Below are 18,941 nucleotides of genomic sequence, written 5' to 3' on the forward strand. Positions count from 1 at the left end.
GTTTGTTTTGAATTCTTAAGCATTATAAATATAAAGCTTCATTTTCTTATGCCAACTAGTATTTCCAGCCTTGTCATTTCATTTAACTTGTTTAAAGCAGTTAATGGCAATTTCCAAAAGTGGTTGGCAAAGGAGTTGCAAAATTAGTGTTTTTTAAAAGTTCTGTTCTAGAATAATAATGGCAGTTTCTCTCATTGCCTGATTCTCTCACCTTCTGGACACCACTGCTTGCAGTCTCCTCATGTGGAGCAGCCAGATGGGCAATCTTTCATTCTCTCATTTTCTAGAGAATGTCAGAAGAACCAATTTATTACTTGATGCCTTGTTCTTAGCCATAATTTTCAGCTCTGCTTTTTTGTCTTCAGTCCATTATTTCTTCCCCAGAAGTCTCCTATCATAAAAAAAAAAATCAAGTTACTCTAGCATGATATAAATTCAGTATAAATTCATATTGGCTCTTTTTAATTAATGAATTCTTACCTAATGCTCACAGATATCCTATTAATTATCTGCTCTTCTTTACAGAAGAACAAGTCTAAACATCCAGTCTTATTTTAATACATTTTAATTTTCTTACACATATCACACTTTCATTTCTAATTATTAATTGGCTTGGAAATATTACTACATTTAAAAAATGATTCCTCAGAGCAACCATTAAAGTTGTGTGTAAGAGCCTCATGAATCGAAAGTGTTATTCAGCTAATTATAGAATCTTTGAATTCCAGACTTTGACTCCAGATTATTTTTTTTTAAGTATTTTCTAATGATAACTTTTCTTTTCCAGTTTTCTATCAAAATATTGGAAGTGCTCCTTGAGAAGCACGAAAAGATTCCTTGGACAGCATTGTGTTATTTGACTGGAGAAGTAACATATGGAGGCCATGTAACTGATAATTGGGACCGTCGATGCTTGCTTAACATTTTAGATAATTTTTATAATCCTTCTGTATTGCAAGAAGATTTTGTTTATACTGCTGATGAGGTATGAGAACTATTTTCATTATGTTGCTGTTTTAATATCACAAATTTACAACTGAGTGAGCAGAGTAGGTTTACTCGGAAGGAGAGATGGTTTGAGTCATAAAAATAATCTTCAACTATTTGTATTATTTATTTGGTTTGTCCTGCATTTATCTATCATCTTTCTTTCTTTCTTTCTTTCTTTCTTTCTTTCTTTCTTTCTTTCTTTCTTTCTTTCTTTCTTTCTTTCTTTCTTCCTTCCTTCCTTCCTATCTATCTATCTATCTATCTATCTATCTATCTATCTATCATCTATTGTCAAGGCAATGTATAATGCATGAAATCCAGCTGGATGGCTTTGAGCCAGTCACTCTTAATTCAATTTACTTGCTATTATTCCCCCATACACAACCCTATAAGGTGAGTTGAGTTAAGAGAGTGACTGGCTCAAGTCACCCAGCTGAATTTCATGCCTAAAACAGGTCTAGAACATATAGTCTCTTTGTTGCTAGTCCAGCACCTTAGCTACTACACATTTATCCATAGAGTATCTATCCAGAAGGGAGAGGACAAATCAAAACTAGACTTTGGAAATCAAAAATAGACATTGGGAAGAAACAATTTCCATAAACATGTACAAAAGGTACTGAGTTTGCATTGCAATGGTGTGATGCTGGTTTCATCATCAGCCCATACCAGATTTTTCTGCTGAGAATTTATGTGTTTTTTTTTGTAACTTTGTTCTTTAAATTGTCATCTATGACTTAACACACACCCACACCCACGCAAACAGAGCCAAAATCATGTAAGCTCTCACACAGGGGCTTACACCTGTTTTAACAAACATAAATAATAGTAAATCAATAGGATTTGCAGAGTTGAATGAGCATCATCAGGATTGCCAATGTACAGCTTAATTCTATAGTATTCAGGGAAAGTCTGGCAGGTAAGAGAAATTCGTATCTGTGAATGAAAAGACGGCCATTCGTAGAACAAAACTATAGGTGAGCAACACATGCTTTCTAAGCCCATGCTTTATCTCCTCTTACTCTATGACAATTCAGCTTTTCTACCATTCATAATTCGCTCTTTAAAAGAAACTGTCTGCAGGAAGGGTGAAAAAGGCAAGATGGTAGACTCAACCACAAGACTGAAGCCCTGCCCTAAAGGGACATCATACATATCACACACAAGTTAAAAAGTAGTGAGGCTTCAATTGCAGAATTGCACCCACCATCTTGACTTCTTTTTCCTCTCCTCTATATATGTATTTGCTAGAAATAATGATACAATACTAGCAACAGTATTATATAAATCTTGGATTTCTGATCTCTGAAGTTTTCACTATGATTTTGGAGTTGTCAAGTAGATCTACAGTACATATACTTGACTTACAAAATGTATGATGCATATTTTAGCCATTCTACTAATTTTATTTCAGATCTTCATTTTTTTCCTTTGAATGCTTATACCCATGTTTCATATTTAGGGAAAAATAGCAAAAATGGGGAGGGGGACTTGTGTGGAAAACCACCTTTGGACTAAGCCAAGGCTAACTAGAAAACCCTGGTTAATGTAGATGAAGAACCTCATAATAGAAACTACTATTTCTTCTAGAATCCTTTATTTTCCAAAATTCAAATCTTCTGAGGACTATGGAATAGCAAATCCATTTTTCAGAAAATACCTGACCATAAATTATGAGTTTATTTGTTAGCTCTGAGCAGATTTGCATTCTTCAATATATCTGATCAATTTTAAATGTTAATTTGAAGTGAAGAAGCAGAAAGATGATTGCATTAATAAAATAATGTAGGCAAAATATATGTTGAGCATATATTGTATTTGAATGGCCAGAGACAATAAAACATTTAACAATATTTTTTTCAGGTCTATCGACCAATATCTGAAGTAGATAGTTTAAAAGACTGCAGAACCTATCTACAATCTCTTCCAGAAGTGGATTCTCCGGAACTTTTTGGAATGCATCGTTGTGCTGAAAGACAATATTTAAAAGTTCAGGCAGAATTATTTATTAATTCAATTGTCAGTACCCAACCAACATATAGCACAGATATTATCAGGTTATTATTTGAAACTTCCTCCTCCTCTTCCTTCCCCTCCTGCTCCTCCTCCTTCAATATAGCCTAAGCTGAAACAATTAATAGTTGTTTAAAGCCTAAAGTATCAATATATATATCTATGTATGTGTCAAGAGACATAGAGAAACTTTCACTGAACTTTTTGGGGCCTTGATAACTACCTGCTTTTCTCTACTGTACTGTGGGGAATAAATGTTTGTTTTCCAACTGCGAAGAGCAATGGGAAAGTACCACATTAAATAAGCTTGCTGGTAGGAGAGAAAACAATTTATGTTATTGGAGTAAAACAGATAGAATCAGTTACTTCAGCACCTCATGATTGCTGCAGAATTATACAAAAGATGAAAAGCTTCCTTTCTCCCTATGGCTTTTTCTAGAATGGACAAAATAAGTATAGGTATTTTGTAGGTATGATCCCATTAAATGCAAACCTTAAAGATTACTTGTAGATAAGTATATGTGCATGAAAGATAAGGGAGAGAGACAGAATGTCCATATGTTGTCCAATAGTTAAATGTGATTGTTTGCATTTGATTATGTACATCAAAATATCAAAGACTGTATTTTCATTCAATGCAGTTGGGTTGTCTTCATTCAGAATGTTAACATTATCCAAATTGTGGATATGTGTTGTGACATGTATTTACCAAGTAAACAAATCCAGAAAGGCTCTAACACAGCATCTCCTTAACAGTAAAAACAGTGAGGAAAAGGTGATATACAGGTAGTCCTTGACTTACGATCACAATTGAGCCCAAAATTTCTGATGTTAAGTGAGACATTTGTTAAGTGAGTTTTGCCCCATTTTACAACCTCCATTGCCACAGTTGTTAAGTGAATCGCTGCAGTTGATAAATTAGTAATCTGGTTGTTAAGTGAATCTGGCTTCCCCAATGACTGTGTCAGAAAGACACAAAAGGTAAGCAAATGACCTTGGGACACAGCAACAGTCATAAATGTGAACCAGTTGTCAAGCATCTTCATGGGGATGCTGCAAATGTCATAAGTGTGAAAAATGTCAAGTAACATTTTTCAATGCCATTGTAACTTTGAATGGTCACTAAACAAACTATTGCAAGTTCAAGACTACCTGTATAAATAGTGGGATATTAACTTTGTTACTTTCCATAGATAATTTTAAGCCTATTTTTGATCTCCCTATTATCTTAGTGATAGAATGGGCCAGGATGAAATAGTACTGGAAATAATATCTGATATTCTAATAAGGCTACCAATGACTGTAGAGAATATGGAAGGGGCATCTACCAACGAATATGTGTCTACAGAAATTGTAACCCTGAGAAGTTTCATGTCTGGACCAATTTGGGCTGCACTTGCAAAAGCTACAGAAGGTCAGAACTTCATTTCATAGAATTTTCATATCATGTCATCATTTGTTTATATATAGAGAAAATGCTATATGTGCATATACACTTGTATAGTATTATATAATATATATAGTAGTTATACATTTGTATGCAAAGAACGAGAAACACACTTTGTGTTCATGCATGCATGTTATATATAATTACTAGCCTAAATCAATCCATTAGAAGAATAAATGCTTCTTTGTTGAAGGTTCTAGATCTCAAACTCCTTTGCAGACCAGCCACAATGCAGGTTGTTAGATGTATACCCACACTAGGCAGCATGTAGTTCACAGCCTTCAGTAAAGATTCACAACTTTCAATAAAGAGACCTTCATTCTACAGTAGCTTGTTTGAGGCAGTTAATGGTAAATATACAAATATGTCTATGTGTGTGTGTTTGCACATTTGTGTCCTATTAACAATTATTGAAAGAATGAGGAATAAAATAACAAATAGTATCAATAAATAGTAATTAAAATATAAAATTTGTGAAGCACTATGCATACAGTGGGGAATTTATAATTCTCTGTATATTGCTGATCTACAACGTCCAGCATCTTTCACCTTTTCCTAAATTGATTGATCTGGATACCCTGATTTAACTTCAGTTATATCTGGATACCCTGATTTTTCCATATTTATGCACCTTCCCACCCTGGGAGCAGCCACCCCAGGCCAGCCATGCACTGTGTTGCAGCAACCATATATCCACCTGCCAGCCTGTTTGCGAGCCACTGAGGATGGCCACAACTTCTGGATGGCTTCTCTATTGACTCTGTTTTTGGAAGCTAGCAGGAAGTCACAAAGAGGTCCTCAACTACCCACAATCTTCACTTAACAACAGCAAAAGAGACTGAAGAGGTTCCATTGCTAAATGATATCATCACATGATGTCATACTTTATAACTGCATTGCTTACTCACTAAATTCCAGCCCCAATTATTGTCATTAACCAAGATTACCTCTAATATTCCATATTTCAACCCTTTGCTCTACTTAACAGGAAGGTCTGTTATGATGTAAAGGTTTAAAGGCATGAAAATTATTTCTCCTAACTGATAAAAAGAAGAGCAGTTACTAAAACAATGACCAAATATAGATTATCCTGCATCCCAGAACAAGCAAGTATATTGAAAAGGCAGGAGAAAATGAGTAATATTGCTACCATATTGCCTGCCTCTTATACAGATTATTCTTATTTGAAAGTAGCATACTTGCTGGAATTCCTACATTGTAACCTTAGCCTTGTTAACCAGTTCTCTCTCTCTCTTTCTTTCACCATAGATTTTTATTCTATTACCAATTCACCTTTGCTACCTGTCTTGCGCCAGGAGATTGACCATTGTAATAATTTACTATACTTAATAATTCGGTCATTACAAGAGCTTCAGCAAGGAATCAAAGGAAAAATTATATTCACTAAAAGATTAGAAGAACTTTATAATTCAATATTGAAAGGAAGAGTAGCTGATCTATGGGAGGTATGTGAACAATCTCTTATTTTACTTTTGCTAAATAATAATAATAATAATAATAATAATAATAATAATAATAATAATAATAGATACTCTGCAGGAATAATTGACTGGACCCAGATGGAGTTAGACAATTTGGACAGAAAAACAAGGAAGCTTGTGACAATGAATCATGCCTTGCACCCTAAAAGTGATGTTGACCGATTATATTTACCAAGAGCAGAGGGTGGTCGAGGACTCCTACAAGTAAAGTAGACTGTGGAAGAAGAAAAACGCAGCTTGAATGTCTACATTCAGAAAAGTGAAGAACCAGTGATTAAGGAAGTAAATAAAGGAGGCCTTTTAAAGATAACTAAAACAAAAGCAGAATATAAGAAAGAAGTAATTGAGCAGCGAGCTGAAAATTGGAAAAGCAAAGCCCTGCATGACCAATACTTGAAAAGTATTGAAGGCAAAGCTGACCAGAAACTAACTTGGAACTGGTTAAGATCAGGAGTACTGAAAAAAGAAATAGAAAGCTTTATTTTGGCAGCTCAAGAACAAGCCCTAGCCACAAACTGCATGAAGGCAAAAATTCAACATGTTACCACCAACAGCAAATGCTGCCTCTGTAATGAGAAAGATGAGACAGTCGACAGTGGGTGCAGCAAAATTTCACAAACTGACTACCTACAACGCCATGACTGTGTTGCTAAGATCATTCACTGGAAATTGTGCCAGAAGTTTGGATTTGAATACAGCAAAAATCACTGGGAACATCAGGTTGAGAAAGTTTTAGAGAATGAGAAACTCAAGATCTCATGGGACTTTAGGATTCAGACTGACAGGCACTTGGTCCACAACACACCTGACATAACAATAGTTGAAAAGAAAAAAGTACGGTTCATTGATATTGCAATACCTGGTGATGCATGGATTGAAGATAAGCAGCAAGAAAAAATCACAAAGTACCGAGACTTGCAAATTGAAGTTGAGCGATTGTGGAAAAAGAAATTGTGTGTTGTCCCGATTGTAATTGGAGCCCTTGGAGCAATACCCAAAGGGCTACCCCGCTATTTAGAAATTCTAAATTTACTGGACTTGAACATTTTGACTTTCCAAAAAACCATCTTACTCAGAACAGTTTACATCCTTCAATGATACCTTAACAGTTCCTAGGTCCTTGGTTAGGACTCGAGCTGCTGAGTTATTAACCAGCCTCAAAGGCTGTGAATCTCACTAAAGATTAACCAATAATAATAATAGTAGTAGTAGTAATAGATTCGATAGATGGACAGAAATGCCAAATGCAATCTAAATATCTGGCTGACTGTGACAAACCATAGTAATTTATCAAATCAAACCAAGGAATTTCAATAAAATCAATAAAACATAAAAATAAAAATAAAATATACCAAGGATGATGAAGCATAGAAGTACAAAAGGAATTACAAAATTACAAATACAAAACATGTTTATGTTTAACTGGGTGTTTATAATAAACGGATTTGAATTTTTGTGTTTCAAATATGTGTGTGTGTGTTAGTCTTATCTTTCTGCTTATGTGAAATGGATTCCATAGAATATTTTTTCTATAACAATAGCTAATAATTAGTTTTAAGAAAATTCTACTCCAAAAATGCACATGAAATTTAGTAAATTATATATAATTCCTGTGGATATATTACTGTGGATCAAAAGAATAATGTATATGCTAAAATATTCATGTACATATTTGAATTCTCATATATTTAATGTAAGAAAGTTATAAACTATTTGGGGAAGATGTGGAATATTTAGTTTACTCTTATTTCAAAATGCATAAGAAGAATTAGATCTGGTTGGAACATGCCACGAGAAAATTCCAAGACTATAACATAGATTGCTGAACTGAAAGACATCATAAAAGAAGATAACAGAAAATCACAAAACAATATCCAATCACCCATCAGTTTAGCCTTACAAAAATCACAAAACCAGAACAAGACAAAACAACAATGATGGCAAATAAACAAACAAACCCAGAGAGGAACCAAAAAGACAAAAGTGGCATCAATTGTCTTCCCCAAAGGCCTTGGAGAATGTTTTTAACATCTTTTAAAATAGCAGTAGGATGGAAATCATTTGAATTTTGGGGAGAACCTCATTCCAGACAATGGGTACTACTACAAAGAAGTTGCACTTTAGGGGGTTCCAATATGTGGCTTTGTTTAATTGATAGAACCTGAAGCACGCCAATCTTGCCAGATAGATTGTCAGGCAGATACAATTATATAGCTTTATAGCTAGCAACCAGCATCTTAAATTGGATCCAATAGCAAACTGGCAACCACTGCTACTTGCAAAGTTTATTTTCAGTTAGAGCTCATTAGATAGTTATGTTCAGTTGTTTTATCATGGCTGCCATTTATATATTTTATTTTTGTTGTTGGCTGTATTTTTAATTTGCTGTTAGCCACCTAGAGAAACAATGGTGAGATGGATCCAACGATGTTTGTTTGTTATTGAAGTAGAACAGCTTGCTATTGTTTGTCTATATCATGTTTGCATATTAATGTACTTTTAAAAAACAACAACACAAGTATATTTTATCTTTTATTAATCCTTTTGTAAATCTGTACAGCAAAGTTCTTTTAAGACAAATAAACCTTTAGGATCCTGGATTGATGATCTCATTATACAAGTGAATTTCTTTGCCATGTGGGCTGATGGAATTATCGCCTTTATGCAAGCAAGGTAATAGAAACAACAATATAAATTCAACTTTGGGTATCAGTATCAAAGACATTATAGTTATTTAAAATGAAGACATTTTTCTTCTCCCCAAAATTCATTACCTTGATAGTACAGTGGTTTAGTGCACCCTGTTATTAAGACAGCTGCCTGCAATTTCTGCTGGTTCGAATCTCTCCAAGGCTCAAGGTTGACTCAGCCTTCCATCCTTTCTAAGGTAGGTGAAATGAGGACCCAGTTTGTGGGGGCAATAAGCTGACTTTGTATAAAATATACAAAAGAATGAAGGCTATTGCTTAACACATTGTAAGCCACCCTGAGTCTCCAGAGAAGGGCGGCATATAAATCAAATTAAAAAAAAAATACCTTGAAGTGGATGGCACAGTCTTATACAGATAGACAAAAAGAATTGCTCTAAGGAAAAGGATGTAATAATTACTATTTGAAAATGAGATATTTCAGCTTCTCCACAATAAAAGTGAGTGTCCAAGGATGCAGAATCTCATTTTCTATTATTTTGAATTCTCACTCCAAGTGAAACAGAAGCACCTTCTCCTCCTAGACTCCCCTTCTAACATTGGGGGCCATTTTCCTTTCCCAGCATATTTACTGAGTCAGATTCAGCCCTGATGCTCACCATTTGGGGAAAGAGTTTAAAAACAATCACATAGAATTGGGATTGTAAGGGCTATTTAGATCATCAAGACTAAATCCCACTCAGTGCAGGAAAGGAAAGCATCACAGGCATCTGCTTGAATACATTCACATCCTATATTTTTCTTCAATCAATCAATCAGAATAGAGCTGGAAGTTCTATTCTGAATTCTTGTTCTAAGTTCTTTTGAATTCTTGTTCTAAGTTCTTGAATTCTTTCATTCAAGTACCAGTCTCCAAGATTCTTTCTGCAAATATAATTCTTATTTTATAAATTCTTTACCACTGTGTAAAATTGTCTGCTAACATGAAGACAAATGAGATATACTCTAAATTATAGTATTATGTATCTTTTCTGTTGGACTTTTCTGTTTCAGAAAATCAGCATAAAATAGTATTCATTAGCCAAAGTCAGCAACTTTGTTGGGGAGGAGAAAATACTAAAAAAAAAAAAAAAAAAAAGTCTACAGAGCCCACAATTTTTTGTTGCATGCTTTCACATATATTTCACCTTCTCTTTAGAAAACTCTCAGCTGATTTTCAGTCATGGAGAGGGTTATCCTTTGTTTTCGTCAAGCTAGAAGGGCATCTTGCCTTTTAAATGGAAGTTATATTTCAAAAATAATAAAATGCATAGTAACTTCTTTTCTCTTTCAGTTACTTTGTTTCCTGATGTTATTGTTGCACTGTTCTCCCTCCTTCTCTTCCTTCCCAGTGTAGCGCATCATTAACACACTATTTTTTCTACATTTTTTCTTTTTCATTTTCTTTTTTTTCTTTTTTTTGGGTGGAATAAAAAGAAACAAAGTTTACGAATTTTTATGTAAGAGACGATGGTGTGTGTGTGTGTGTGTGTGTGTGTGTGTGTGTGTGTGTACATAATGAGGGGAAAATGAATTTTATACAGAGACTGGCCTGTTTTACAGATAATTAATTTTAATCATTATATATGTCTTATGCAACTTTTATTATGGGGAAAGTCTCCAGGAATGGTTTCAGCTAGAGTTAAAAGCTCCAGGAAGCTGATGGTTGTTTAACCATTCAGTTGTGTCTGAGTCTTGGTGACTTTATAGGCAAGTGCTCTCCATGCTACCCCTGTCAAGCACAGCTTTATTCAGTTGTTCATCTTTGTATCGGTTTTGATGTTGTCAAGCCAGCATGTTATTTGCTTGCCCCTTCTTCTTGTTGCACTAACCATCCCTAGTATCACTGACTTCTCCAACGAATTTGCATGCATGACATCGCCAAAGTAAATCAGATGTAGTCTTCTGATTTTAGCTTCTAGTGATGTGTTTAGTTTTATATGATTCAACACCTGTCTGTTAGTTACTCTGCTGTCCATGGTATAGGCAATAATTTACACCAGCACCACAGTTCAAAGGTGTCAATTCTTTAATCAGCCATTCTTAGTGTCCAACTCTCCCACCCAAGCATCATTATTATTAAGACAATTGCTCTAGTTGGCCAGATTTTTGTAGTTATATCAATACGTCTGCTTTTCCAGATCTTATTAGTTTAGTTTAGTTTAGTTAATTTGATTTGTATACCGCCCTACTCCCGAAGGACTCAGGGCGGTGAACAGCCAAACAATAAAATACATAGATACAAAAAATTAAAAACCCGATAAAATCAAATTAAATCATTTTGGCCCAGACAGATTAAAACACCCCAATAATTTAAAAACAGATTAAAATTTACATATTAAAAAGAGGGAAGAGATTAGGCCAAGCCCGCCTGGTGGAATAAAAAGGTCTTCACAGCGCGGCGGAAGGTGCACAGATCCAGGATCCTCCGTATCTCCGGGGGGAGCTCATTCCAGATGGTAGGTGCCCCCACAGAGAAGGCTCTCCCCCTAGGGGCTGCCAGTCGACACTGTTTGGCTGACGGCACCCGGAGGAGTCCCTCTCTATGAGAGCATACTAGCCGGTGGGAGGCTATTGGTGGTAGTAGGCTGTCCTGTAGATAACCAGGTCCTAAGCCATGGAGTGCTTTAAAGGTGGTAACCAAAACCTTGAAGCGCACCCAGAAGACCACCGGGAGCCAGTGCAGCTTGCGCAGGAGAGGTGTTACATGGGAGCGCCATGTCGCTCCCATTACCACCCGTGCGGCCGCACTCTGCGCCAGTTGGAGCCTCCGGGTGCTCCTCAAGGGGAGCCCCATGTAGAGAGCATTGCAATAGTCCAAGCGGGAGGTGACGAGGGCATGAGTGACCGTGCGTAACGAGTCCCGATCCAGAAAGGGACGCAACTGGCGAATCAGGCGAACCTGATAAAAAATCCTCCCGGTCACGGCGGTCAAGTGCTCTTCTAAAGACAGCCGTGAATCCAGGAGGACGCCCAAGTTGCGAGCCCTCTCGGTGGGGGCCAATGATTCGCCCCCAATAGTCAGTGATGGCGCCAACTGACTATATCGGGACATCGGAAACCACAGCCACTCGGTCTTGGATGGGTTGAGCCTGAGCCTGTTCCTCCCCATCCAGATCCGTACGGCCTCCAGGCACTGGGACATCACTTCAAGGGCATCGTTGGGGTGATCCGGGGTGGAGATGTACAGCTGGGTGTCGTCAGTGTACTGATGGTACTCCACCCCGAAACCACGGATGACCTCGCCCAGCGGCTTCACATAAATGTTGAACAGGAGAGGCGAGAGGACCGACCCTTGCGGCACCCCACATATGAGGGGCCTCGGGGTCGACCACTGTTCCCCTGTCAACACAGACTGCGACCGGTCAGAGAGAAAGGAGGAGAACCACTGCAACACAGTGCCTCCCACCCCTAACTCTTCCAACCGGTGCAGCATGATACCATGGCCGATGGTATCAAAAGCCGCTGAGAGATCTAACAGGACCAGGACAGAGGAGCACCCCCTGTCCCGAGCCCTCCAGAGATCATCAACCAACGCGACCAATGCTGTTTCCGTGCTGTACCCGAGATGCCCGACTGGAACGGATCCAGATACGTCGTTTCATCCAGGTGCTGGGGGAGCTGTTGTGCAACCACACTCTCAACAACCTTCGCCACAAAACGAAGGTTGGAGACCGGACGATAATTTACCAACATTGCCGGGTCCAGGGAAGGCTTCTTGAGGAGAGGCCTCACCACCGCCTCTTTCAAGGTGGCAGGAAAGACACCCTCACCCAACGAAGCATTTATAATCCCCTGGAACCAGCCTCGTGTCACCTCCCGAGAAGCCAGCACTAACCAGGAGGGACACGGGTCCAATAAACAAGTGGTTGCGTTCAGTCTACCCAGAATCCTGTCCACGTCCTCAGGGGTCACAGGATCAAACTCATCCCAGATAACATTCTCAAGACCTGCCCCAGTCCCTCCCCCTGAGACTACCCAGTCGGAGTCCAGATCTTCATGTTATTCATGTTAACCATTGCAGTCCAGCCTAAGGTTATCCTGCATTTGATTTCAGGAGAACTATTAAGATGATAGTAAAATGTTGTATAAAAATTGGCATTTGCAAAATGAATTTTCTACTCATATCTGTTAGAATGTTCTATAAATTGGATGGCATTCTCAGGCATTTGGATCCTGCCTTAATATGATAGAACTTAGATATTATCTTGATTACAGCAGCAGATTTTTACCTTGTCCAAGGCACAAGTTAATCCACAAGTGACTGCATTCATTAAGAAGCTGGTTGCAAGTTATGCCATTTTAATCATTCCTTTTTCTCTAGTAATCAGCTTACCATTTTGGATGTTAAAATCCATGGATACATATAATATACTATATGTGTATGCTTTTAAATTTATTGTATTAATTTTGCAGTTAATTTTCCAATTGGTTTCCATTTATTTAATAGAACTCAATGAATGTATGCCACATATAATAGGAGAACTGATTCAGAAGATTTTATTGGGGATTTTAATGATAGGCAGATCATCACCTGGATCTTTACCTTCTCCATCTGGGATTTAATCTCTCTCTCTCTCTCTCTCTCTCTCACTCACACACACACACACACACACACACACACACCCTATACAATTATATATATCACAGTGAGAGGTGGGATGTATAACTGCAATCTTCTCTGTGGAATGAAAATCATAACAGTTGGGCTGGAGGTTTTCTGATCCTTCTAGTTCACGCTTTGAGATTATGAGCCACTTTGCAATGTAGGAATCAATTGCATGTTGCTCTAGTTAAATGAGAAGGTCAGTTTCTGTGAAATTGAGAACTCCATTGTCTCCCTAGAGAGCCAAAAATTGCTAGAAGAAATTATACAGTTGAACAGTTGAATGTAGGCTGGTGACCCCCAGGGGGAGGGCCTTCTCTGTGGGGGCACCTACCCTCTGGAATCAGCTGCCCCCAGAGATAAGGAGAATCCAAGACTCGGTGCCTTCCGCCGTGCCTTTAAAACCCACTTTTTTCAGCAAGCCGGGCTGGCTTAGGAAGAAATTTTTTAAATTTTTAAATGTTTAATTGGTTTGTGGTTTTTTAAATTTTGGGGCAAATTTATATAAATTTTAATTGTTTTTAATATTTGTATTTCATGTTTTTAATTCTGGCTGTGCACCGCCCTGAGTCCTCAGGGAGAAGGGCGGTATATAAATTGAAAATAAAAAAATAAAAAATAAAAAAAAATTGTATCAAAATTACTGGATTTGATTAGCTACTTAGAAACATATAATAATACACTAATTTCATTTAGCTACTGAGAAATGTAATAGTCTTAAACTTACTAATGTTTTGAACAGGTTTAATGATTTACTGGTGTTTCAGAGACAAAGCAAAATAACACCCCATCTTGAAGAATATCCTGACTTTCATGCCAGTTACCAAGGACATCCTAGCTGTTTTTGGCTTCCAGGTTTCTTTTTTCCACATGGTACATAATTTTGTTATTTATTTTATTCCTAGACATTTATCCATTATCTATTTTAATTTTTTAAAATTTGTGCTTCACATGCTTGAAATAGTTTGTAGTGCTGTAGCGTTTATATTATTTTATATTTTATAGTCCTTGCCTAGCGACCATTCATTCAATATCTGTTCAAAGTTACAACAATGCTGAATAAGGAGATGTACAACAAGTCCTTGAAGTTGCAGCTGCTGCAACGTCCCTGCAGCCATGTGATCACGATTTGGATACTTGACAACTGACAAGCAATTACAATGGTCATAGAATTCCACAATAATGTGATCATCATTTGTAACTGTAACTGGTGGCTTTGGACAAGTAAAGTCAATGGGAAGCTGGCAGGAAGTCACAAGTTGTCTTCATATGACATCATTATTGCTGGAACTGTCATCATAAGTTGGCATGGTGACATGATTTTTCACTTTTTTTGCTTAGTAAAGCAGTTGTCAGTTTCAATTATGATCATTAACTGAAGTCTACTTGTATTTCATTAAATTATAAAGAATGTCTATACTCTAGATAGTCTAGAGCAGGGCTGTCAAATTCCCAGCCCACGGGCCGGATACATCATGTACTGGCCATACCCATGTCCATTTTAGCAAAGGGGGGAAAAGTCCCAATATGTCATGTGATGCCACCATGATGACGTGAGTTTGACATCCCTGGTCTAGAGAATCCATAGAAGATTTTCCAGGTAAAATACAATAAATATATTGTTTTCAAGTGTATTAAGTGTGCTTAGAGGTTTATAAATTATGTCCTATGATAGATATGTAGAGTTAGGATTTACCTCTGACACTCATGTGATATAAACTGGGTTACAATATGATATAACCTGAATAATGCTATTACTGCTTCCCTTTTTCCATATTTTTTTTATCTCTCTCTCTCTCCCTCTTCAGTTTTTCTTGTCCACATAATTCGTGCAGATGTGTTTTGAGTGGGATGGATGTCATTACAGATGAGGGAAATCTTGTATTACTTTGTAATTCTCTATATTAATAATTTGATGACTAAATAAGAAACTATATTTTGTTTATTTATATTTCATATTTCTTAACTGCCCATCTCCCTTGTATGGAAGTATATCAAATAACAAATGCATTCACTCTTTGCAAAGAATAAAATGATCTTCAAGTAATTTAAGAATAAATTTAATTAACTTCTTAATAGTGGTAAGAAGTAAAGTGCACAATCTGTGTATTTTGTTCTTGAAGGATTTCTTATTGCTGTGTGTCAGAATTATGCTCGGTTGAATAAAGTAACAGTGGATTCGCTTACTTTTACACATAAAGTGCTTCCTTTAACTCACGATGAAGATTTAAGCTTCAATAGAAAGGAAAGCATATTAAACAAAGCTTTTAAGGTAAGAATGGGATTGAAACCAGTTTCTTTATTCTGGTTGACTGTGGAAGATATGGAATATCTTTTGATATGTAGTCAAAATGCAGGCATCCATACGAATATCATGTATGATAGTTGTATATATGCCTAAACTTTGGCTACATATCAAAAGTGTATATAAATGCTACAATTAAAAAACATCAGGGATATATGAAATTATGTACAAAGAAATCAGATAAAGATATTGCAAGGAAAATTATAGGCAGGGAAACTCAGATAGTAAATGGATTTAACATACCATTTCTCTAAAGCAAATCATTTTATGAAGTAATGTGGTTTATCTTAAGTGGATTATATGGGCTTTATTTGCTTATTTATTACTGGAATTTATATGGCCACCTACTTAACATACTAATAGGTGCAGCAAGTAAATCCTCAAAATATTTATGTTTTTCCAGGCTGGCTATGCTTTAGGTCTCCTCTTTGCATCACATCATCTGTCCTAACCTAGGAAGCGGGTCTTTTCAGGGGCAGCACCCACCCTTTGGAATGATTCCCTTATTCACAGTCAGAATTGGATTGGTTCCCAACTCTGCCAGTTTATTAATAACCTGGTTTTTCCTTTGGGGATTTGGATCAAGATGTGTTTGATGACCAGAAGATGTTTTGTTTTTAATTCTTTTATTGTTGATTGTTTTTATTTTAACTGCCCAGGCTCACTCCAATGAGTTATGGAAGCCATACAAATTGGACAAATAAATAAGTAAATTGTTTTTGCAACAAAATAAACAAGCCCGCAAGTATTTTTCCACACAAAAGGGACAGATAGTCCTCAAGCAGCAAGAATCTTCCACTTCTGTGATGATCCGATAGCATGTAATGTTAATATATATCTGTGTCCTTGAATCAGGAAAAGGGAAATGTGTCTATCCTGATTTTTTTGACATCACTGCCATGCAGTGGAGGAGGGGGAGGGGACTGTGAAATATTAAGATAGTGACTGTGACCACGTTCCCTTTTTTGCATCACTGTGCAGATGCCACCAATTTGTAATTCCTGTGCAACGAACTTAGTCATCTTCACTTTTAGCTCTCTGAAAAAGATTAGGTTTTAATTTATTTATTTATTTATTTTTGTTAAATCTTCCATTTGTTTGGAGCAATCCACAACAATGCTGAGTAGAAATACTATCTATCTTTTATTAGGAACATTCTCAGTATGAAACTGGAGTTAAAATTTACGGCTTGTACATAGATGGCGCATGCTGGAATCCCAATACACAGGCATTGGATGAACCTGAACTTCATAGAAGATATTATCCACTACCAGACATCCAATTTTTACCACAAAGTGTGAGTAATATAGTTTCGCTATCTTGGTAGGACATTTTTGTATTTTGATTACTCAGGTTTAAGTAAATGTTACAAGTCACTGCATTGTTATAATGTAGCACATGCTTGAATGCAAATAAATATTTTTTAAACAAGTGGGAATGTTGCTGTTTGGAATTATATTCAGCCAATTGCTTTCTCCTCTAAAATATTTCATTACTGTTTCTTTCTTCCATAATTTCTTCCATTGTTTTCTTTATCTATGAATTCTCAATGACCTAACCAATTATGCTGCTTTGAGCTGTTTTGGAATTTTGCCCCTTTTGTTTTAATTAAAATGACATATTTTGCATAAGTTATTTTCAACCGCATCCTAGGATGTCATAGTTATCTTTATTTTGTAGCACAAAAATATTATCTATATTTGAATTCTGGAATGAAGAGCTGAAATTATCTTTGTGGTTATGGGATGTGGGGGCAAGGTAGAACTTTTTCCAGGTTTCCATGGTGCTTATTATGTTATTCTTTTTTAGCCTGGAACAGAGGTTCTGCAAATACACTCTTATCTTTATTTTTTTCTTATACTCTTAAAGTATTGATTTGATTCAGAAGCTGAAGTATCCTCAGCATCAGTTTTTCTTTTATGTTTTTGCTGATATTTAATCAACATAACAATTATTTTAAGTTATTTTAGAGGTAGACCTATCTTTTTTTTCTAAATTGTAAAATATTCTGGTATCAAGCATCTTGAGCTGTGGTGGCGAAGTGTTTTTATAATGCAGTGTTTTTTTTAAAAGGCATTCTTTCTGGGCCCTTACTGGGACTTGTAAGATCTCTATGCTGCCAGATCACTCCAGATGGATAGTAACAGCCAGAAACCGGTGTTATAGATGATAATCAGCACCTTGACTTGCTGAGCTTATCCATAACCACTGCATCTCATGGAACAGTGGGGTCACATGGAAATTTGGCACTGCCCATGTCATTTTCCGGACTAGCTATAGCTTCTGAATAGTCTTGAAAGCAGTCCAATGTAGAGTACATTACAGACATCCATTTGTGATATTGTGATATTACTAAGGTGTGAATGACTATTTGATGCCATGCTGTGTTAGGCCTAGTATCAGTAATAATATTTTATACTATTGTTCTGTGTTTTGGAAGAATTATACTTGCTAGAAAGGCTGTTTTTTAAAATATATTTGTGATGGGAGCATCAACTGATTCCAAACAAAGTTCTTGCAAAAACCCCAACAGTCAATGAGCAATATATATTTAAATTGTTCCTTTATTAAAACACATGCTGATCCCAGATGACCACTGTAATTTGCTTCTTTACTGGTCCTTAGGCGTACAATTTATTTAATATGTAGAAACTGAGGTTATTAATATTTTAATTTCATTATTTTTTAGATTACCTTTTGCCCAAGTTACTGTGGTGAAGAAGACCAGCTTTTATACGAATGTCCTTTATACAAGACACCTCAAAGAACAGGAATGCTGTCTTCTATGGGTACATCTTCAAATTTTGTAACTGAAGTTAATCTGCCAAGTCTGGTAACTCCTAGCCACTGGATAATGAGAGGAGTTGCACTGTTATGTCAACTGGATGATTAGGAAATATAAAATATTATTGCCCCTTATTTGAAATGAATATTTCACTGTTTCAGTCTAGGATCAGATACAACCTAGTTTTGTTTAATGTTTTAGATTAATTAATAAACTTGTTTCCATGCAATATGTGCAAACTCGATTTATATTATGGTTATGATTTTTTTGCCTTTTTTCCTTTATTTAATCATTATAAATTAAAATGAGTATATGCAGTGATCAAAGATGGCACATGGTAAATTGGCATTTTGTCTTAGAAATTTTTCTAAGAATGTTCTACATCTACAATAGGTTCAATAATCCTTTAAAAATAGAAATGATTGATGGCTGCAGCCCAGTGGATTTGGATAGTGCCTGGAATAATGTAAAATTTAAGCAAGGTTAAAAGCAGGTGACAGATAACCGGTAGGCTTCCAAATTAATTCCCTATGCCTACTACTTTAATAAATGAACTGGGCAAGCTGATAGGAGTAATTTTATAACAGGTCTTGTATGTTCTCAAAA

General features: G+C 36.4%; 1 protein-coding gene across 1 annotated transcript in view; it reads left to right on the plus strand.

The window, feature by feature from the left end:
- DNAH14 (dynein axonemal heavy chain 14) overlaps positions 1–18,443 on the plus strand; it is a 238,523-nt gene extending 220,080 nt beyond the window's left edge. The window contains exons 82-89 of the mRNA XM_070957448.1: positions 788–985; positions 2,854–3,047; positions 4,236–4,417; positions 5,720–5,916; positions 8,513–8,625; positions 13,988–14,118; positions 15,369–15,517; positions 18,240–18,443. Coding sequence (XP_070813549.1) covers positions 788–985; positions 2,854–3,047; positions 4,236–4,417; positions 5,720–5,916; positions 8,513–8,625; positions 13,988–14,118; positions 15,369–15,517; positions 18,240–18,443 — 1,368 coding nt within the window. The remainder of the gene's footprint in view (positions 1–787; positions 986–2,853; positions 3,048–4,235; positions 4,418–5,719; positions 5,917–8,512; positions 8,626–13,987; positions 14,119–15,368; positions 15,518–18,239) is intronic.
- The last annotated feature ends 498 nt before the right edge of the window (positions 18,444–18,941 follow it).

This window comes from Pituophis catenifer, unplaced genomic scaffold, assembly GCF_029215685.1.
Source record: "Pituophis catenifer annectens isolate HBS135680 unplaced genomic scaffold, rPitCat1.0.hap2 SCAF_1, whole genome shotgun sequence".
In the NCBI taxonomy this organism is placed as follows: domain Eukaryota; kingdom Metazoa; phylum Chordata; class Lepidosauria; order Squamata; family Colubridae; genus Pituophis; species Pituophis catenifer.